At 47.3% G+C, this 17,540-nt stretch overlaps 1 protein-coding gene across 1 annotated transcript; it reads right to left on the bottom strand.

Annotated features, from left to right (window-relative positions):
- Positions 1 to 274: 274 nt before the first annotated feature.
- LOC123413626 (leucine-rich repeat protein 1-like) lies at positions 275 to 1,861 on the bottom strand. Its single transcript, XM_045106563.1, has 6 exons — positions 1,514 to 1,861; positions 1,314 to 1,385; positions 1,054 to 1,197; positions 835 to 906; positions 651 to 725; positions 275 to 529 (listed from the first exon to the last, which is right to left on the bottom strand). The coding sequence occupies exons 1-6, from the start codon at positions 1,753 to 1,755 to the stop codon at positions 493 to 495; spliced, it is 642 nt and encodes a 213-aa protein (XP_044962498.1). The 5' UTR covers positions 1,756 to 1,861; the 3' UTR covers positions 275 to 492.
- Between the last annotated feature and the right edge of the window lie 15,679 nt (positions 1,862 to 17,540).

Genomic DNA, 17,540 nt, shown 5'->3' with positions numbered 1-17,540 from the left:
ACCTGCCAAGTAACATCCACACACACAGTTGAGCTGTGTAAATTTTGCTAACTAAAAATGATTTTGTGTTTTGTTTTGTTTTAACTCTAGATTATAGTACTCAAATCAAATCATAACTCAATTTAGCTTCGGAAGTACTAGAGCCATTCGTCAAATTTGACCTATGATCATTTTATATAGCAACGTCGCGGTACTGCGCCCGCGCGACAGGAACGAAAACGAACGAATGTAGTCAAGCACCCAAGGCAACGAAACACAGTGAATAGATTCGATGGAGCAGCAACTTAATATCATCTATTACGTATGGCAACAGCCAGATACAAGCCCACAACGACCGTCGATCTCGGCTTGCACACAGCATACATAAATTAACATGCCTGCACTGGCACGCATCTAAATTAACCTCGCTCTCGAATGCAACTGCGCCGCCGGCTTCTCTGGCTGCAATGCTGCCAGTTTATTCTTCACTCCGGCGGGCCGCCGTTCGTCGGTCTAGCAGTTGCCGCCCAGCCGCGGGTTGTCGGCGAGGCTGCACCAAATTAGCGATGGGACATGCGCGCAACAGTCAGCACTTGGTAATCACGAGCATCGATCAGTTTATCGCAGTATATATATACTCGAGGCAGAAGATAATGTGCTATGCTTATTACCCGTTCGGGGGGTGGATGTTGTTGAACGGTCCGTGTGTCGGAATCGGGCCGCAGAGATCGTTGCTTGAGAGATCCCTGCGAGCGAAACAGGACAGAGGAACGATCAAGATGAAGATCACTGGATTGATCGTCGAGAGAGAAGAAAACAACTGGAATTAAATGCTGAGAAAATCGTCCAACTTACACACTCATCTGATCGGGCAGCCCGGCCAGCTCGCTTGGGATCGGGCCGGTCAAGCGGTTCTGTTGAAGGTGCCTATCATCGTGCAGTCCGTCATTAGTATTAGGAGGTTATAAATGTTCAGAGTTCAGAGCCAACCTTGTTTTATGAGAATCACGGACAACTCGATCGACGCTTGAAAAGAAAAACACGATGGAAAACCTTTTGAAATCATGGACTCACAGCTGTTCCAGAGACTTGAGTTTCCCGAGCGATGCAGGTATTTGCCCTGAGAGGGTGTTGTTGTGCAAGTGCAGGGACTTCAGATTCTCCAAGTCGCCCAGCTCTTCAGGGATCGTTCCTTGGATGTTGGTCCACGAGATCCACCTGTAATTTTGAGCAGATGCATAGGAGTTAGTATATACAGTAATACTTTTTCTGAACAGGGTAGGTGCCCACATTTTAATCCATCATCACTGGCTGGGTCAGATAGAAAGGCTTACAGTTTCTTTAGCTGGTCCATCTTGCCGAGCTCCGGCGGTAGAGGTCCGGACAGGTTCTTATGGCCGATTTTTCTGTCAGAACAAAGAAACCCCGTATTGAAAATCGGATGAAGAGAACGAGGCGTCCAGAAATATACACTACGACTGAACGGAACGGAAGCAGTATGGAAGGGAAGAAGGATCGGTGTCGCCACACTCACATCTCGGTGACGCGGTTGGCCTGGCCGTCGCAGGTGACATAGGACCAGTCGCAGGTATTTAGCTCCGGGGTCCAGGTATACAGTGCGTCGTCAGGGTCCTGCAGGCCGCTCCGCATGGCCATGAGCGCGTCACGGTCACCGTCCAGGTCAGCCGCCGCGGGCGCCAGCAGCATGCTGGACACGACCGCCACGAAGACAGTCACCGCCAGGGGCACTCGGGCTCCCGCCGCCGTGGGCGCCATGGGGGCTAGCTGGGGTGGTGCGGTGATCAGAGGGGAGCGGGACGAGCTAGCACGGTGTTGTGACTTGTGAAGTTGCGAGCTGTGCTTTGGATGGTCGTCATACCGTGGTTTGCCGTCGGGTTTTATAGAGGGAGGAAGGCGCAGGCGACCGGTTGGTGATAGTACGCGTGTGAATTCCTACTCCACCTCTTTGTCAACACTGTGTCATGGGAAATCAAATGCTATGTGCAGCCCAAAAAGGTGAAGTTTTGGACAATGACAGCTGGCCACCTTTGGAAAGCTACGAAATGATGAATTTTTGGACAATGGCAGTTGGCCACCTTTTCCTCCGGAACTGTTTGAACTTCTCGTCTTTGTTAGAGTCATATGTACTCATATATAGATTTTGCTATTTTGATCGCATCCATTATGCATTATGGATAGTAGGGAGGAAGGCGCATGCGACGGGATGGTGGTAGTACGCGTGTGAACTCCTACTCCACCTCCCCGTCAACACTGTGGCATGGGAAATCAAATGCTATGTGCAACCCAAAAAGGTAAAGTTTTGGACAATGGCAGACCACCTTTGAAATGCTACGAAATGGTGAATTTTTGGACAATGCCAGTTGGCCACCTTTTCCTCCGGAACTGTTTGGACTTATCGTCTTTGTTAGAGTCATATGTACTCATATATAGATTTTGCTATTTTGATCGCATCCATTATGCGTTATGGATAGTAGGGAGGAAGGTGCATGTGATGAGATGGTGGTATCACGCGTGTGAACTCCTACTCCACCTCCCCGTCAACACTGTGGTATGGGAAATCAAATGCTATGTGCAGCCTAAAAAGGTAAAGTTTTGGACAATGGCAGCTGGCCGCCTTTGAAATGCTACGAAATGGTGAATTTTTGGACAATGGCAGTTGGCCACATTTTCCTCCGAAATTGTTTGGACTTATCGTCTTTGTTAGAGTCATATGTACTCATATACTGATTTTGCTATTTTAATCTCATCCATTATGCATTATGGATAGTAGTTTTTTTTACGGATATTAACTACACTCCGTGTCGTCCTGCACCGTGATAGATATATTGAATATATGCATGGCTTGATATACTGGTATAATTTAAAAATCATGGACAATAATGAATTGTAAAATACTTCTTCCGTCAGAGTCATATGTAAACATGGCAACTTACAACGGTGTCTGAAGCAATGTTATGTACATAAAATTTCTCCTAGTTTTCTCGTCCACCACACCCCTCCTTTTACCTTTTTTGCTCATATGAATAGTAAATTTAATTATTTTTCTAAAAGTTTTTTTTTATCATTTTTGAAATAGTATGACCATATATGTGCACATATTCTCACTTAGCAATTTTGTTAGTCCACGACAATTTTCTGTCTAGTGGAAATGCCACAGGCACCAAAAAGCATTGCAAAATGATGTGTGTTGTACAATTGATAGTTGACCACCCACCTTTTGATACTCTTTACATCGTATTGCCGTTCATCCAATATAGCATGGTTGTCACTGGACTGTTTGTCTGGTTAGATTATACATACTGGCCACAAGTTAGCATAGTTGTTGTCTTTCCATGGTATTAGAAATGGGGGGCCATGGGCTAAAGTCCTAGGCCATGCAGTCGAGCATGATAATAGATTTGGAGCAGGAATATATGTTGTTTGAAATAAAATTGAAAATCCACGACCAGGAACAATATAAATACTTCTTTCCCTCATCAAATAGAATAATAAAGTAGTATTGGATCACATTTCTACCAATGAAAGCTATAAATACATGTATTTTACAAAATTAACTCTCCCAATGTGTTGTATCTCCCTCCTAAAACCTCACATGAGCAGTATGTGGCTGACATATTTGTTTATGGAGGAATATTGTGTGTGCGTGTGTGCCCGCACGTGTGTGTGTGTGTGTTTATAAAAAAATCTATCAAATACACGAACATTTCAATTTAAAGAACACATGAATATTTTTATAAATATTGGAAACAATGTTCTAAGTCATGAACTCTTTTTAAGAAGGGTGAATATATTTTGCAAATCCATGAAAATATTTTTCAACCCAATGAACATTTTTACTTAAAATGCATGTACAACTTCATTGAGCTCTCATTGTCCCCGGGAAGCCCTTCTTCCACCTCAAGCTTTGTAACACTTGTGCAACCCCAAGAGAAAATCCACCAAGCAGGACTAGGGTTTTACGCCGCACGGTGGCCCAAACCTGGCTAAATCTGGGTCCTTCTCGTGCTCTGTGTGTAGCTTCTTCATGGTCGTGATCAGGTTGTAGATTGTAGAGAGATCCCCACAGTTCGAAGTCGGGTTCTTGGAGGGTTCCCTTAGGCTCAAACCCAATCGTCGATATTGACCTTACTTTGTTCTTTTCTTAACAATAAATAAGAACGACTCTGTGCATCACAATGATGCAGAGACCGCGGGTTTCTACCTCTTTTTCTAGAAAAAACACTTCATATCTGAAGGGGTCGTTGCAGATCCGAAGGTCCATGCACCACACAATCTGTTGTTAAAACCACATATATTCGTATGCGATCGACCATCCATGGAGGGGGTTAAGAACTCACAAGTGTTCCATGATTCCCTTTTAAAGCATCTCCAATGGCAGCCCCATAATTTGGTTCCCTAGTTTTAGGCATGGAGCGAGGACGTTTATGGGCACCAGAAAAATTGTATGCCTTTCTAGCAGACCTAAAACTTGAGGTCAAGAGTGGTGAACGAGCGGCGAACAATAAATGCACGCAAGGTGCTCGACAGGTCGATCAGGAGCTGGGGGGGGGGAACAAGTCATATCCCCTCTAATCTTGTATTTTGGCGAAAGTTATATGGTTTCGAGACAAAGGGGATATAATTTCTCCTAGTTTACTCCTCCACCACACCCCCCCCCCTTTACCTTTTTTCTCATATGAATAGTAAAGTTAATAATTTTATTAAAAAATATTTTTTATCATTGTTGAAATAGTATGACCATATATGTGCACATATTCATAGTTAACTTTTTATAGAGGAAGGAAGGCGCGGGCGATGGGATGGTGATGGTGCGCGTGTTAACTCCTACTCTACCTCCTTGTCAACACTATGGCATGGGAAATCAATTTCTATGTGCAACCCAAAAAGTTTTCGACAATGGCAGCTGGAAAGGCATACAATTTTTGGAATGCTCCGAATTGATGAACTTTGGACAATGATAGTTGGACTCCTTTGCTCCGAAATGATGATTTTTTGCACAATGGCAGCTGGTCACCTTTTCCTCCAAAACTGACGGATTAATTTGGACTTATCGTCTTTGCTAAGTCATATGTAGTCATATATTTATCATTTTGATCGCGTCCATTATGCATTATGCATAATAGTTTTTTGACGGGTATTAAACTATCCTTGTTGTCATGCACCGTGATAGATATATTGAATATATGCATGGCTTGATATACTATTATAATCTAAAAATCATTGACAATATTGAATTGTAAAATACGTCTTTCGTCAGAGTCACATATCAAGATGGCAATATACAAAGCGTCTGAAGCAGTGCTGTGTACATATAATTTTTCCTAGTTTACTCCTCTACCACACGCCTCCCTCCATCCATTTTTTTCCTCAAATGAATAGTAAAGTTAATATTTTTTTCTAAAAGTTATTATTATTATTATTATTGAAACAGTATGACCATATATGTGCACATATTCTCACCTAGCAAATTTTTAAAGTAAACGTTTACAGCCGGTGCGCCGGCCGAACGTTCGATCCCGCGCTGCTTCCCCTGCGCTGCCGCCGCCCGCATCGCCGGTGCCCGCCTCCGTCAGCCGCCCGCTCCGCCGGTTCCAGCATCCGCCTGTCGTCTTCGTTGCCTGCTGCCATGATCGGGCTCACGCGTATAGAAGTGTTGGAACCGTCATCTAAAAAAGCTTCAATTGTTGTTAAAACAAGCTTCAACCATAGACGGAGAAAGCTTCAATCGGCTCTGCCCAGCAAGGAAAACTGCAACTGTAGTTACATTTTGCTACTACCAGCTAACTTTTTTGCTACATCCATCAAGGTGGACCTGCGACCTAGCGACGGCTGCGATGAATTTTTGCTGCAACCATAGTTTCATTTTGCTACTACCGGCGGACTTTTTTGTTACATCCATCAAGGCGGTGTTGCGACCTCGCGACGACAACGACGATGATTTTGTTGCAACCATGTATTCGCTGCATCCGTGACCGAAATTTGCTACATCGCTGCTTGTTTTTGCTACCATTGACGATTTTTGGTACATGGCTCGATCTGGCGGTCAAACAGGGTTCAATCTGACGGCTCGCGCGTGACCGATCGAAAGTTTCGGCCGGCGCAGATCAGTGCCTTATTTTTTAGTCCATAATTTTTTTATGTCTAGAGAAAATGCCAAGGACACTAAAAAGCAGTGCAAAATGATGTATGTTGTAGGATTGATAGTTGTCCACCCACCTCTGGATACTCTTTACGTTGTGTTGATAGTTCATCCAATATAGCATGGTTGCCACTGGATTTATATATACTTGCCACAATATACTTGCCACAAGTTATAATAGTAGAGAAATGGCTAGGCATAATTTATGTTGGTGGCGTGTCAATTTGTATCAACGTCAACATTATTTTTTCAAATAGCGATGACGTTGAACAAATTGATACACCAGCTTTGTACAAGTAGTGCTGGCATGGATTTATAGTGGAACGCCATAGAAATATGAGCCCTGCTGAGCTGATCAGTCGAAATATATTGGTGACGTCGGATATCGTGCCACGTCACAACCATATTATGTAGTGTTGACGTTCACGGTTCGTGAACGCGAGCACTAAGTTTTGCATATATAAGCTAGTGTTGGTAGCCCCTTTGTTTCTCAAAATACATTGACTTACAATTCTTCTCCCTAACTAGTTAGTTTCTCTTAGTTATGGACCGAGCTCCCGTCTGGCCCTGTTGGTTACGCTATGAGATTGCCACATCTAATGTAGCCAGCCCTGTCCGACAAACCATCCCGCCATATCAGCACGACTTGCGTTCAATCCAGTAGCTACATCACCAGCGTTTAAGATACCAGATTTGTACTGCTTTGTTGTTGTCGACGTCGTGTTGATAAGCATATGTCGCACACATAATGGAATTCAGAGCGAGCATTCTACATCCGCGTCAACCGTGGAATGGTGTGTATATGACAAAAAATACATCTTCATTAGCTAATTTGCACAATTCAACTCATCTAGTGTCACTAACATTAGTATGTGTGTATATATATATATTATGATCCATAGAAAATAGAGAGAAAAATATTGCTTCATATGGATGCACCAGCGTTGGGGTGGAGTTTTTCAAAGGGAAAATGAGTTTCGTCAGAAAAACATCGCGAGAGATATAGACACGACCAATGGACACATCAAGGCATTTGACACCTTTGTGTTGAACGCCATAACCAAGAAAGACACATTGCTTAGAGCGAAACATGAGTTTGCAATTATTGTAGGGACGAAGGTTGGGCCAGCAAGCACAACCAAAGACTCGAAGAGTGTGATAATCTGGCGTGACATGTAATAGACGTTCAGTAGGAGTTTCATTGGAGATAGTGTGACTAGGCCACATATTTATAAGATGAACGGTAGTAATAAAAGCTTCATCCCAGAATTTGAGTGGCATGGATGCGGCAGCAAAAAGGGTCAGGCCTACTTCAACAATATGCCTATATTTGCATTCAGCAACGCCATGTTGATGGGCATGGTGGCATGACACATGGTGAGAGATGCCATTTTGTTGAAAAAGGCATTTAATTTTCCATATTCACCACCCCAATCTTATTGCTTAGCAATGGTTTTTCTATCAAACTTTCGTTCGTCAAGGGCTTGAAAGTTATGAAACACTTGAAACACATCAGAACGCCTTTTGAGAATATAGATCCAAGTATATTTGCTAAAGTCATCGATAAAACTGACATAGTAAGAGTGTCTACCAACAGAAGTGGGAGCTAGACCCGAGACATCAGAAAAAATTAATTGTAATGGTTTGGTAGACACACTAATGGAGACAGGATACTATAATTGATGACTTTTTTCTCTTTGGCATAAATCACAGACAGTTTCCATATTTCTTTTACCAACAACCGGAAGTTTATTTTTACTAAGAATTTAATGAACAGTAGAAAAAGATAGATGAACAATGCGACTATGCCACCTCTCAGCAGAAAGCTTGATGTCACCATGACTTGTTTATTGAATTTGCAATACTTGGGAAGCAACGAATAGAGCCCTTGCACACAAACACCTCTATGAAGAATTTTTCTTCGTGACCTGATCCTTGATCAAAAAGAAGAATGGATGAAACTCTACAAACACATTATGGTTAAGAGCAATGCGGTGGACACATAAGAGATTCTTGGAGGCATTAGGAACATGCAAGATGTCATTGATTTCAAGATTTGTAAGTGGTGTTGTAATGATTGAATTACCAATATGACTTATCTCCATACCTGGACCATTTGCAGCTGTGTAGATTTGATCATTGCCACGGTATTTCTCATGCATCCTCAACTTGTCCAGCTCTTCAGTAATGTGATTTGTGGCACCTGTGTCCATATACCAATTGGTATCAACACCATATGACATATCAGTAGCGACAACAACCTTTTTCTTGTAGGAAGGTTCATTAGCATAACGCTAGTCGCAATCTTTAGCTATGTGGTTTCTCTTCTTGCAAACCCGACACTTGCCTTCATACCCCTCGTAGCCTCGGAAATTGCGCCCCCGATTGTTGTTGTCGGGAGGGCGCGTGTTGTTTCCACCGTTGGGGTTTCCCTGATGCTAGTAGCGGCAGCCACGCTCACTAGGATGGCCGTCGTTGTTGCCACCGCAGTAGCCACGTTATTCTGCTCATAGCCGCTACCACCACCCTGATTGTTGCTGTCGTGGTGATAACCGCCGCCACCACTGTACTGTCCGCCATCGCCACCACCATACTGGCCGCTGCCACTATGGGATCCACCACCACCTCCACCAGCCTAGTTTCGGTAGTTTTTAGTGTTTCCCTAGCGACCGCGAGATGCAGTGTTCGCCAATGATTTGAAGGATCCGGCGCTTGTACCATGGAACAACTCGACTCACTGATCGAAATTGGACAACATGGAGAAGAGGTTTTCAACGGAGACAATTTCTATTCGTGCATCGAGCGTCGAGATGATGGGCTGGTACTCCATGTCTATGCCGGCGATGATGAAGGAGAGCAGTTCGTCCTCGCCGATCGGCTTGCCCGCCGATGCAAGCTCGTCGAAGAGGGATCACATATGACCAAAAGTATGCAGCAGCCGTCTGGGAGCCCTTCTAAGCATTGGTGAGAGCGCCTCGTATGTTTAGTGACACGCGAGAGAGACATGGCTGAGAACATGTTCCAAGCGCGGTCCGTATCACATGTAATTTATCATTCGAATCGACCTGGAAAAGTACTTCCTTGGATAGGTTTCTAAGGAGGTAGGCGCCGGTTTGTTGGTCTTGGATGATCCATTGGGAGTAGGCAGGGTTTGGCAAAACCTGATCCTTCCCTTCGACATTCTTGGTGGTGAGGGTTTTTGGCGGTTCTTCAATGGATTGATTAGGTAGCCAAAAAGACTGGCACCCATGGTCTGTGATCTTGCCTGTGTGCGCCATAGGATGTAATTGTTTCGGGTAAGTGGTTCAGAGGTGTTGTAATTGAGGCTGGAGTTGATGGCTGAAGAGGACAACATGGAGGATGGATAGGAGGTGGACTAGGGTTCTTGGCGAGGGGAGATCATGAGCTAGATGTGGCGGAAGAGGTTGCATTGTATATCATATAATATTATGGGTAAGCGTTCCTACTTTCAACACGGGAGTCGCATGGGTATATATTGATATTGTCAAGGTTACAGAAGATGGCAACGTCAAGGCTAACCACCAGAGATATTACAAGAGGTTTAAACAAGGAGATTGAAGGAGATACAACAAGCATATCTATCCTAACTACTCCCAGCGTGATACACAAGATAAGATCTAAGAGTCCTGTGACAATATGTTTGACAGCACATACTAATATGCAGTTTATAGGGCTGGTGGTTGCTATTTAAACAATGGCAAGTTTGGATCAATATGTTTCCTGATTGTGTGAAAACTATCATAGTTGCCGCTCTGTTTTCATGAATAATTAATCGTAATCATATTTTGATATCTAACTAGCGGAAGTTTATTGAGCTCTCATGTTTTCTTTTGTTTCACATGACAAAGGTTTAAATACTCAAAGACTTCCTAAAAGAATGACCGATTAAGTCAGAAAGCTCAGTGTTCTCAATCGTCAAAGCTATAAAAGTCAGCTCATTCCTTTGCTAAATATGTCGATGTTCATCTCGGGGAGTGCCCGCGGTACCCTGAAAGTGAGGCCTTCGTGGTTGAGAATTGTGAGTTTCCTCGTTCTCTTCTGAAAATGGTGACCCCAAGGCTGGATGGATTGATCCATCAATGGTCTGAATTATCAACACTAGCGTTCAAGTTTTTACCGAAAAAGGCTTTCGCCCCACTTTATACATAAAACAAACCACCGAGCCACAACATCCGAACAACAGTACCAAGCACAAACACACGTACATGCTGCACACGAGGTAGCACAACAACACAAAGTATCAAGTTTACGCTGTGGCTACAACACAACAAGCCCAAACAGAAAAGAGACAACAAGGCGGCGCGGCATCAACCGTCGGGACCTCTAGTCCGACTCCATATGTGGAGGAGGAAGCGGTGGCGCCAAGCGGAGAGCCATCGCACGAAGACGGCAGATGATTGCTATGGCAACAAAAGACCTTCCCCGGCAACGGCGCCAGAAATCCTTCTGCTGCTGGCTACGCCTATAGGGATTTCCTTGCAAATATGCAAAGGATTCCCCCGAGGCCTTGGAGCCTTGCGTTGGTGTTCCCTTGAAGAGGAAAGGGTGATGTAGTACTGCGGCAGTAAGTATTTCCCTCAGTTTGAGAACCAAGGTATCAATCCAGTAGGAGGATCGCGTCAAGTCACAAGTACCTGCACAAATACAAAGAGCTTGCACCCAACGCTATGAAGGGGTTGTCAATCCCTTATAGATTGTTTGCAAAGTGAGAACTGAAAGCAAAAAGTAAACAAAGCAAAGTAAAAGTAAAAGCTGAGATGATAGTTGTGAATAGACCCGGGGGCCGTAGTGTTCACTAGTGGCTTCTCTCATGAAAGAAAGTAGGCCGTGGGTGAACGAATTACTGTCGAGCAATTGATAGAACCGCGCAAAGTCATGACGTTATCTATGGCAATGATCATATCTATAGGCATCACGTCCAAAACAAGTAGACCGATACTTTCTGCATCTACTACTATTACTCCACACGTCGACCGCTATCCAGCATGCATCTAGTGTATTGAGTTCATAAGAACAGAGTAACGCCTTAAGCAAGATGACATGATGTAGATGGACAATCTCAAATCTATGATGAAAGCCCATCTTGTTACCCTTGATGGCAACAACACGATGCGTGCCTTGCTGCCCCTTCTGTCACTGGGAAAGGTCAACGCACGGTATGAACCCGAAACCAAGCACTTCTCCCATTGCAAGAATCATAGATCTAGTTGGCCAAACAAAACCCAAGACTCGGAGAGACTTACAAGGATATCAAATCATGCATACAAGAAATCAGCAAAGACTCAAATATAATTCATAGATTGATGAGGTTATAATCCCAGGGTAGGGTCATAGACCTGCCCTATAGGTCCTACCCAAGGACTACCCTTCATAAGGGACAAGGCTCTTAGTCAGTTCCGACTGAATTAAGGACTTCCCATCATCCAGTCGGTGACGATTCCTCCATCATCCAGTCGGACATGAGCATTCGGAGCGTATCAAACTTACCGACTGGATTCCACTCTGTATATCGTAACCCCCCCCCCCCCCGTGGAGGGCAACGGTCATACGTTTTCATGTGCCGTTATTAGCATTTAAGACATACGTTACCTGTAACGTAGGCATTTATTCGCCACTACTCCACCCCTGTGCACCAAACCGTTGTGAAGGGCAACGCACTCTATATAAGCCGCCCTTCCCCACTGGTGCAGGGGGTTGTCTTTTCACTGTAATCCATATTCCACTCGACATCAAGCTCCCAAGAGCACTGAGACGTAGGGATTTTACCTCCACCGTAGAGGGGCCTGAACTCATACAACCTCGCCGTAGCTAAGGCTCTGCCCATCCTTTCGTACCCTACACATCTACTGTCAGACTTCTACCCACGACAGTTGGCGCCCACCATGGGGCAGGCGTCTAAGCGACTTCCGGCGAGTTTGCAACTACATCTTTTCATCATGTCATCCAGTGGAGATTTGTGCTTGGGTCATAAGATCCTCTTCGGTGCACTCTCCTTCATCGTCGACGATTTGGCATGGCTTCAGGAAGCCCCTCTCGACGTCGAGGCGCTCCCTAGTCGTGGGGCTACGCACTTCCGTGCAGGCGCCCGCAGCATCCTTCTTCTCCAGCAGTTGGCTCCGGTGTCGATTTTCGCCCCCGTCACGCGTCGCAACAAGCGGTCTCGCCGTCCGCGGCTCCAGGGATGGGTGCAACACGCCCAGGCGCGCCAGAACGCGTCTTCTCAAGGGGCGGTCCTCGAGTCGGTTGTAGTTGCGCCGCCGTCCCAGCACTCGGACTCAGTTCCGACTGAGTTGCCTTCCGAGTACGTGGGTCGCGGGCCTGCAGCCGAAGTGCACATGGCCAATTCTCATGAAAGTCCCCGCCAAACCGGTCGGAATGAGCACGAGGTCGGCGAGACATCCGGTGCTCGCCGTCAGCCCCGCCGTTCAGCCGGTCGACGCACTCGTCAGAGCAACGTGGAGGTGTTCCACACACCCGTCCTCAACTTGGCTGTCGCCGCCAAGATAGCCGATTCCCTCCAGCCAACTGATTCAGAGGCTGGCAGAGGGATCGAGCAGATTCGTGCCCTGTTGCACACGGTGTAGCAGCAGAATTCGGCGGTCTCCCAGTCGCACAACAGGATCCACAACGGTTATGTTCACGCGAACACGCATCGGTCAGTTTTCAGCCCCGATTCTCATCAGCGACACAGAGGAGGCAGTCGTTCCATGAATCCCGAAGATCGTCGCCGTTCACGCTCCCCTCCGCGGGGTGGGCCCTACGGGCCCCGACATCATGATGATCGGCGTTCGTTCGGTGAAACTTATGATCCAAGGCCCGACGCAAGAGGATACATCGCCCAGAGGAAGGTCGACAGGAGCCGAGCCCACCGTGATGGTCACGATAGAGACCGTCCGAGTGGAAGCAGGACCATCGTCTCTGGTCCCGAGTGTTTCAGTCAGGCCATCCGTTCGGCTGACATCCCTCCAAACTTCCGATTGGCAACGGGGATCAGCAAGTTTACACGAGAATCCAAGCCAGAAACGTGGCTGGACGACTACCGAGTGGCAGTCCAGATCGGTGGCGGAGATGACCAGGTCGCCATGAAACATCTCCCCCTGATGCTCGACGGCTCGGCACGGGCGTGGCTGAACCAGTTAGACCCTTCAAGCATCTACAGCTGGGCAGATCTGGCCCGAGTCTTCATCAGGACCTTCGAAGGGACGTGCAAACGCCCTGCTGGTCTCGTGGAGCTCCAGCACTGTGTCCAGAAGCAGAATGAGCCCCTGCGCGACTTTATCCAGCGTTGGACAACCCTCTACCACACGGTGGAGAATGTCACAGAGCACCAAGTAGTCTGCGCTTTCAAGGCAGGCGTGCGGTAGAGGGATCTGTACCTGAAGTTCGGTCGGACAGGCGACATCTCCATGAGCAAGATGATGGAGATAGCAGCACGCTATGCCAACGGTGAAGAAGAGGATCGCATTCGTAGCGGCAAGCATAAAGCAGTCGCCGATGGAGATGGGAAGAACACTTGGAAGCAGAAGCAGAAAGCACCGTCCACTCCGCAGGCAGAGGCCGTAGTCGTTACCAATGCCAAGTTCAAGGGCAAGGGGAAGGCTCAGTTCACCTCCAAGAAGAAGCAGTTCGGAAACCACATCCTGGATCAACCATGTCCAATCCACACGAAGATGGATGAAGAAGGCAATGCCATATTTCCGAAGCATACCACTCGGCAATGTCGCCTCCTGATCCAAGGGTTCGGCGAAGGGCAGCCGAGTGAAAAGGACAATGAACACGATGAGGAGGACAAGGAGGATCCGTTCCCCCAAGTCCATGCAACACTGATGATTTTTGCTAACGTGGAAAGCAAGAGTCGACTGAAGCTGGTAAACAGGGAGGTGAACATGGCCACCCCAACCAACCCCACGTTCCTCAAATGGTCTCAGACTGCGATCACCTTTGACCAGTCGGATCATCCAACACACGTGCCCATCCAAGGGAGGCAGGCTCTGGTCGTCGACCCGGTGGTGGAAGGAGTCCGACTGCGCAAAGTCCTCATGGATGGCGGCAGTGGCTTGAACATCATGTACGCCGACACTCTCAAGGGGATGGGCATTCCGATGTCCAAACTTAGCGAGAGCAGCATGCAGTTCCACGGAGTCGTCCCTGGACGAAAGGCCAAGTCACTCGGCCAAATCGCGTTGGACGTCGTCTTTGGCTCCGACAAGAACTTCCGCAAGGAAAAGCTGACATTCGAGGTGGTGGACTTCCAGAGTGCATACCACGCGATTCTCGACCGTCCGGCGTATGCACGTTTCATGGCCCGTCCATGTTACATATACCTGAAGCTGAAGATGCCAGGTCCCAAAGGTGTGATCACTGTCACAGGCAATCGGCAGCGGGCCGAAGAGTGTCTACAGCAGGGTTCGAGGATCGCCGATCAACAGATGGCTGTCCTCGAGCTCGACGAGTACAAGAAGACAGTCGACCCCGCTGACTTGATGCGTTCGAAGAAGCCAGCTTCGGAGTCCACATTCCAGTCGGCGGGAGAAACGAAGAAGGTCAGCATCCACCCGACGGACGACACCGCTGCCCCGACGAACATCTCCACCACCCTCTATCCAAAATAGGAAGCCGAGCTCATCCAATTCCTCCGTGAGAACTGGGACATTTTCGCATGGAAGCCCCTGACATGCCAGGTGTACCCAGGGAGTTGGCTGAGTACCGAGTGCATGTGGATCCTGCTGCTCGGCTTGTCCGAGAACGCCTGCGTCGGTCCGCCGCACATAAGAGGAAGGCAATCGGAGAAGAGGTGGCTAAGCTTTTGGCAGCCAACTTCATTCGCGAGGTACACCACTCCGAGTGGCTCACCAATGTTGTCATGGTGCCCAAGAAGGACAAGTCTCTCCGAATGTGCATCGACTTCAAGCATCTCAATAAGGTCTGGCCGAAAGACCATTTCCCGCTCCCCCGCATTGATCAAATTGTCGATTCGACTGCGGGTTGCGAGCGCTTGTCATTTCTTGATGCCTACTCGGGCTATCATCAGATCCGTCTGTATGGCCCCGATGAATTAAAAACAGCCTTCATCACCCCATATGGGTGGTTCTGCTACGTCACTATGCCATTCGATTTGAAGAATGCAGGAGCAACTTTTATGCGCATGATCCAAAAATGCCTCCTTAACCAGATATGTCAAAATGTGGAGGCGTATATGGATGATATCGTAGTCAAGTCACGCAAAGGTTCCGACCTGCTGACTCACTTGGCAGAAACATTCGCCAACCTTCGTAGGTACGATATCAAGCTCAACCCAGCCAAGTGTTCATTCGGTGTTCCCAGCGGAAAGTTACTTGGTTTATTCGTTTCCGAACGAGGGATCGATGTCAACCCTGAAAAGATCGGGACCATCGTCCGAATGGAGCGGCCGGTCAGAATACACGATGTTCAAAGGCTCACAGGTTGCCTAGCGGCTTTGAGCAGGTTTATCAGTCGACTCGGCGAGAAGGCACTACCTCTGTACCGACTCATGAAGAAATCAGATACTTTCGAGTGGACAGGCGAAGCCCAAATCGTATTCGACGACATCAAAGTCCTACTTTCCACCCAGCCGGTTCTTACTGCTCCGCTCAGTAAAGAACCCCTTATTCTGTACATCGCGGCTACAAATCAAGTCGTCAGCACTGTTCTCACAGTCGAACGCGAAGAAGAAGGCAAAGCATACAAGGTTCAGCGGCCAGTGTATTATGTCTCTGAAGTCCTGACTCCTTCCAAGCAGAGGTATCCCCACTATCAAAAACTTATTTACAGGATTTACATGACTGCGAAGAGGGTGGCTCATTATTTCCAAGACCACTCGGTGTCTGTCGTTTCTGATGCTCCGTTGTCGGAAATCCTCCACAATCGGGATGCATCAGGCCGAGTGGCGAAGTGGGCAATGGAGATGTTATACTGCGACATCAAGTTCGAGGCCAAGAAAGCTATAAAGTCTCAAGCTCTGGCTGACTTCATAGCAGAATGGGTAGAACAACAGCAACCGACTCACATCTACTCGGCTCATTGGACAATGTTCTTCGATGGGTCCAAGATGTTGAATGGCTCCGGCGCTGGCGTTGTGATCATATCGCCAAAGGGTGACAAACTCAAGTATGTGTTGCAAATACATTTCGATTCCTCCAACAACGAGGAAGAGTATGAAGCTCTCCTTTATGGATTGCGCATGGCCATCGCACTCGGCGTCCGTCGCCTGATGGTCTATGGGGATTCAGATTTGGTGGTTAATCAAGTGATGAAGGCGTGGGACGTAAGGAACCCCACCATGACTACATACTGCAACGCGGTGAGGAAGCTCGAGAAAAAGTTTGAAGGTCTGGAACTCCACCATGTTCCGCGACTGAAAAACCAAGCAGCTGATGAATTGGTGAAACTTGGATCCACTCGGAGACCATTCCCGAGTGATGTCTGCCTCGAGCACCTACACCTTCCCTCAGTTCAAGAAGATCCCTTCACAGAGGAACCAGTACAACCAAAGAGCTCGACAGATCCGACTGAAGTCAAGGTCCCCGCTGTGGTTGATCTGATCATGGAGATTCTCGCTGTCATCCTGAGTGGACTGTGCCGCTCATTGCGTACATCCTAAGGCAAGAATTACCAGAAGATGAGGTCCAAGCCAGGCAGATCGTCCGCAGGTCGAAGTCGTTCACCGTCATTGATGGCCACTTGTACAAAGAAATTGTTTCAGGCGTCATTCAACGATGCATCTCCCTTGAGGAGGGACAGTTAATCCTGGAAGAAATTCACTCGGGAACCTGTGGTCATCATGCCTCCTCAAGAGCAATCATCGCCAAAGCATTCAGAGTTGGTTTCTTCTTGTTGCACGCGAATGAAATGGCGAAGGAAATGGTCGACCGATGCGAAGGCTGTCAATTCTACTCGAACAAGTCTCACAAGCCAACATCCACGCTGAAGACAATCCCTCTTGTCTGGCCGTTTGCAGTATGGGGATTGGATACAGTCGGTCCATTCAGGATAGGCCAAGGGGGATTCACACATCTGTTGGGGGCAGTCGACAAGTTCACAAAGTGGATTGAAGCCAAGCCCATCAAGAAGCTCGACGCCCTTACGGCTATCAAATTTGTCAGGGACATCATCTCCAGATTCGGAGTACCGCACAGCATAATCACTGACAATGGCACAAATTTGACTCAGACAGATTCAAAGGTTTCTGTACAGGTCAAGGTATCCGAGTGGATTTTGCATCTGTGGCGCATCCCCAAACAAACGGACAAGCAGAGCGGGCGAATGGACTTATTCTTCAAGGGTTGAAGCCTCGACTCGTGCGAGAAGTTGGACACGCTGCCGGCGCATGGGTCACCGAGCTGCCTTTGGTGCTGTGGGG

This window comes from Hordeum vulgare, chromosome 1H (genome assembly GCF_904849725.1).
Source record: "Hordeum vulgare subsp. vulgare chromosome 1H, MorexV3_pseudomolecules_assembly, whole genome shotgun sequence".
In the NCBI taxonomy this organism is placed as follows: domain Eukaryota; kingdom Viridiplantae; phylum Streptophyta; class Magnoliopsida; order Poales; family Poaceae; genus Hordeum; species Hordeum vulgare.
The sequence above is the reverse complement of the archived record's forward strand: the minus strand, read 5'-3'. Positions and strand labels throughout refer to the sequence as shown.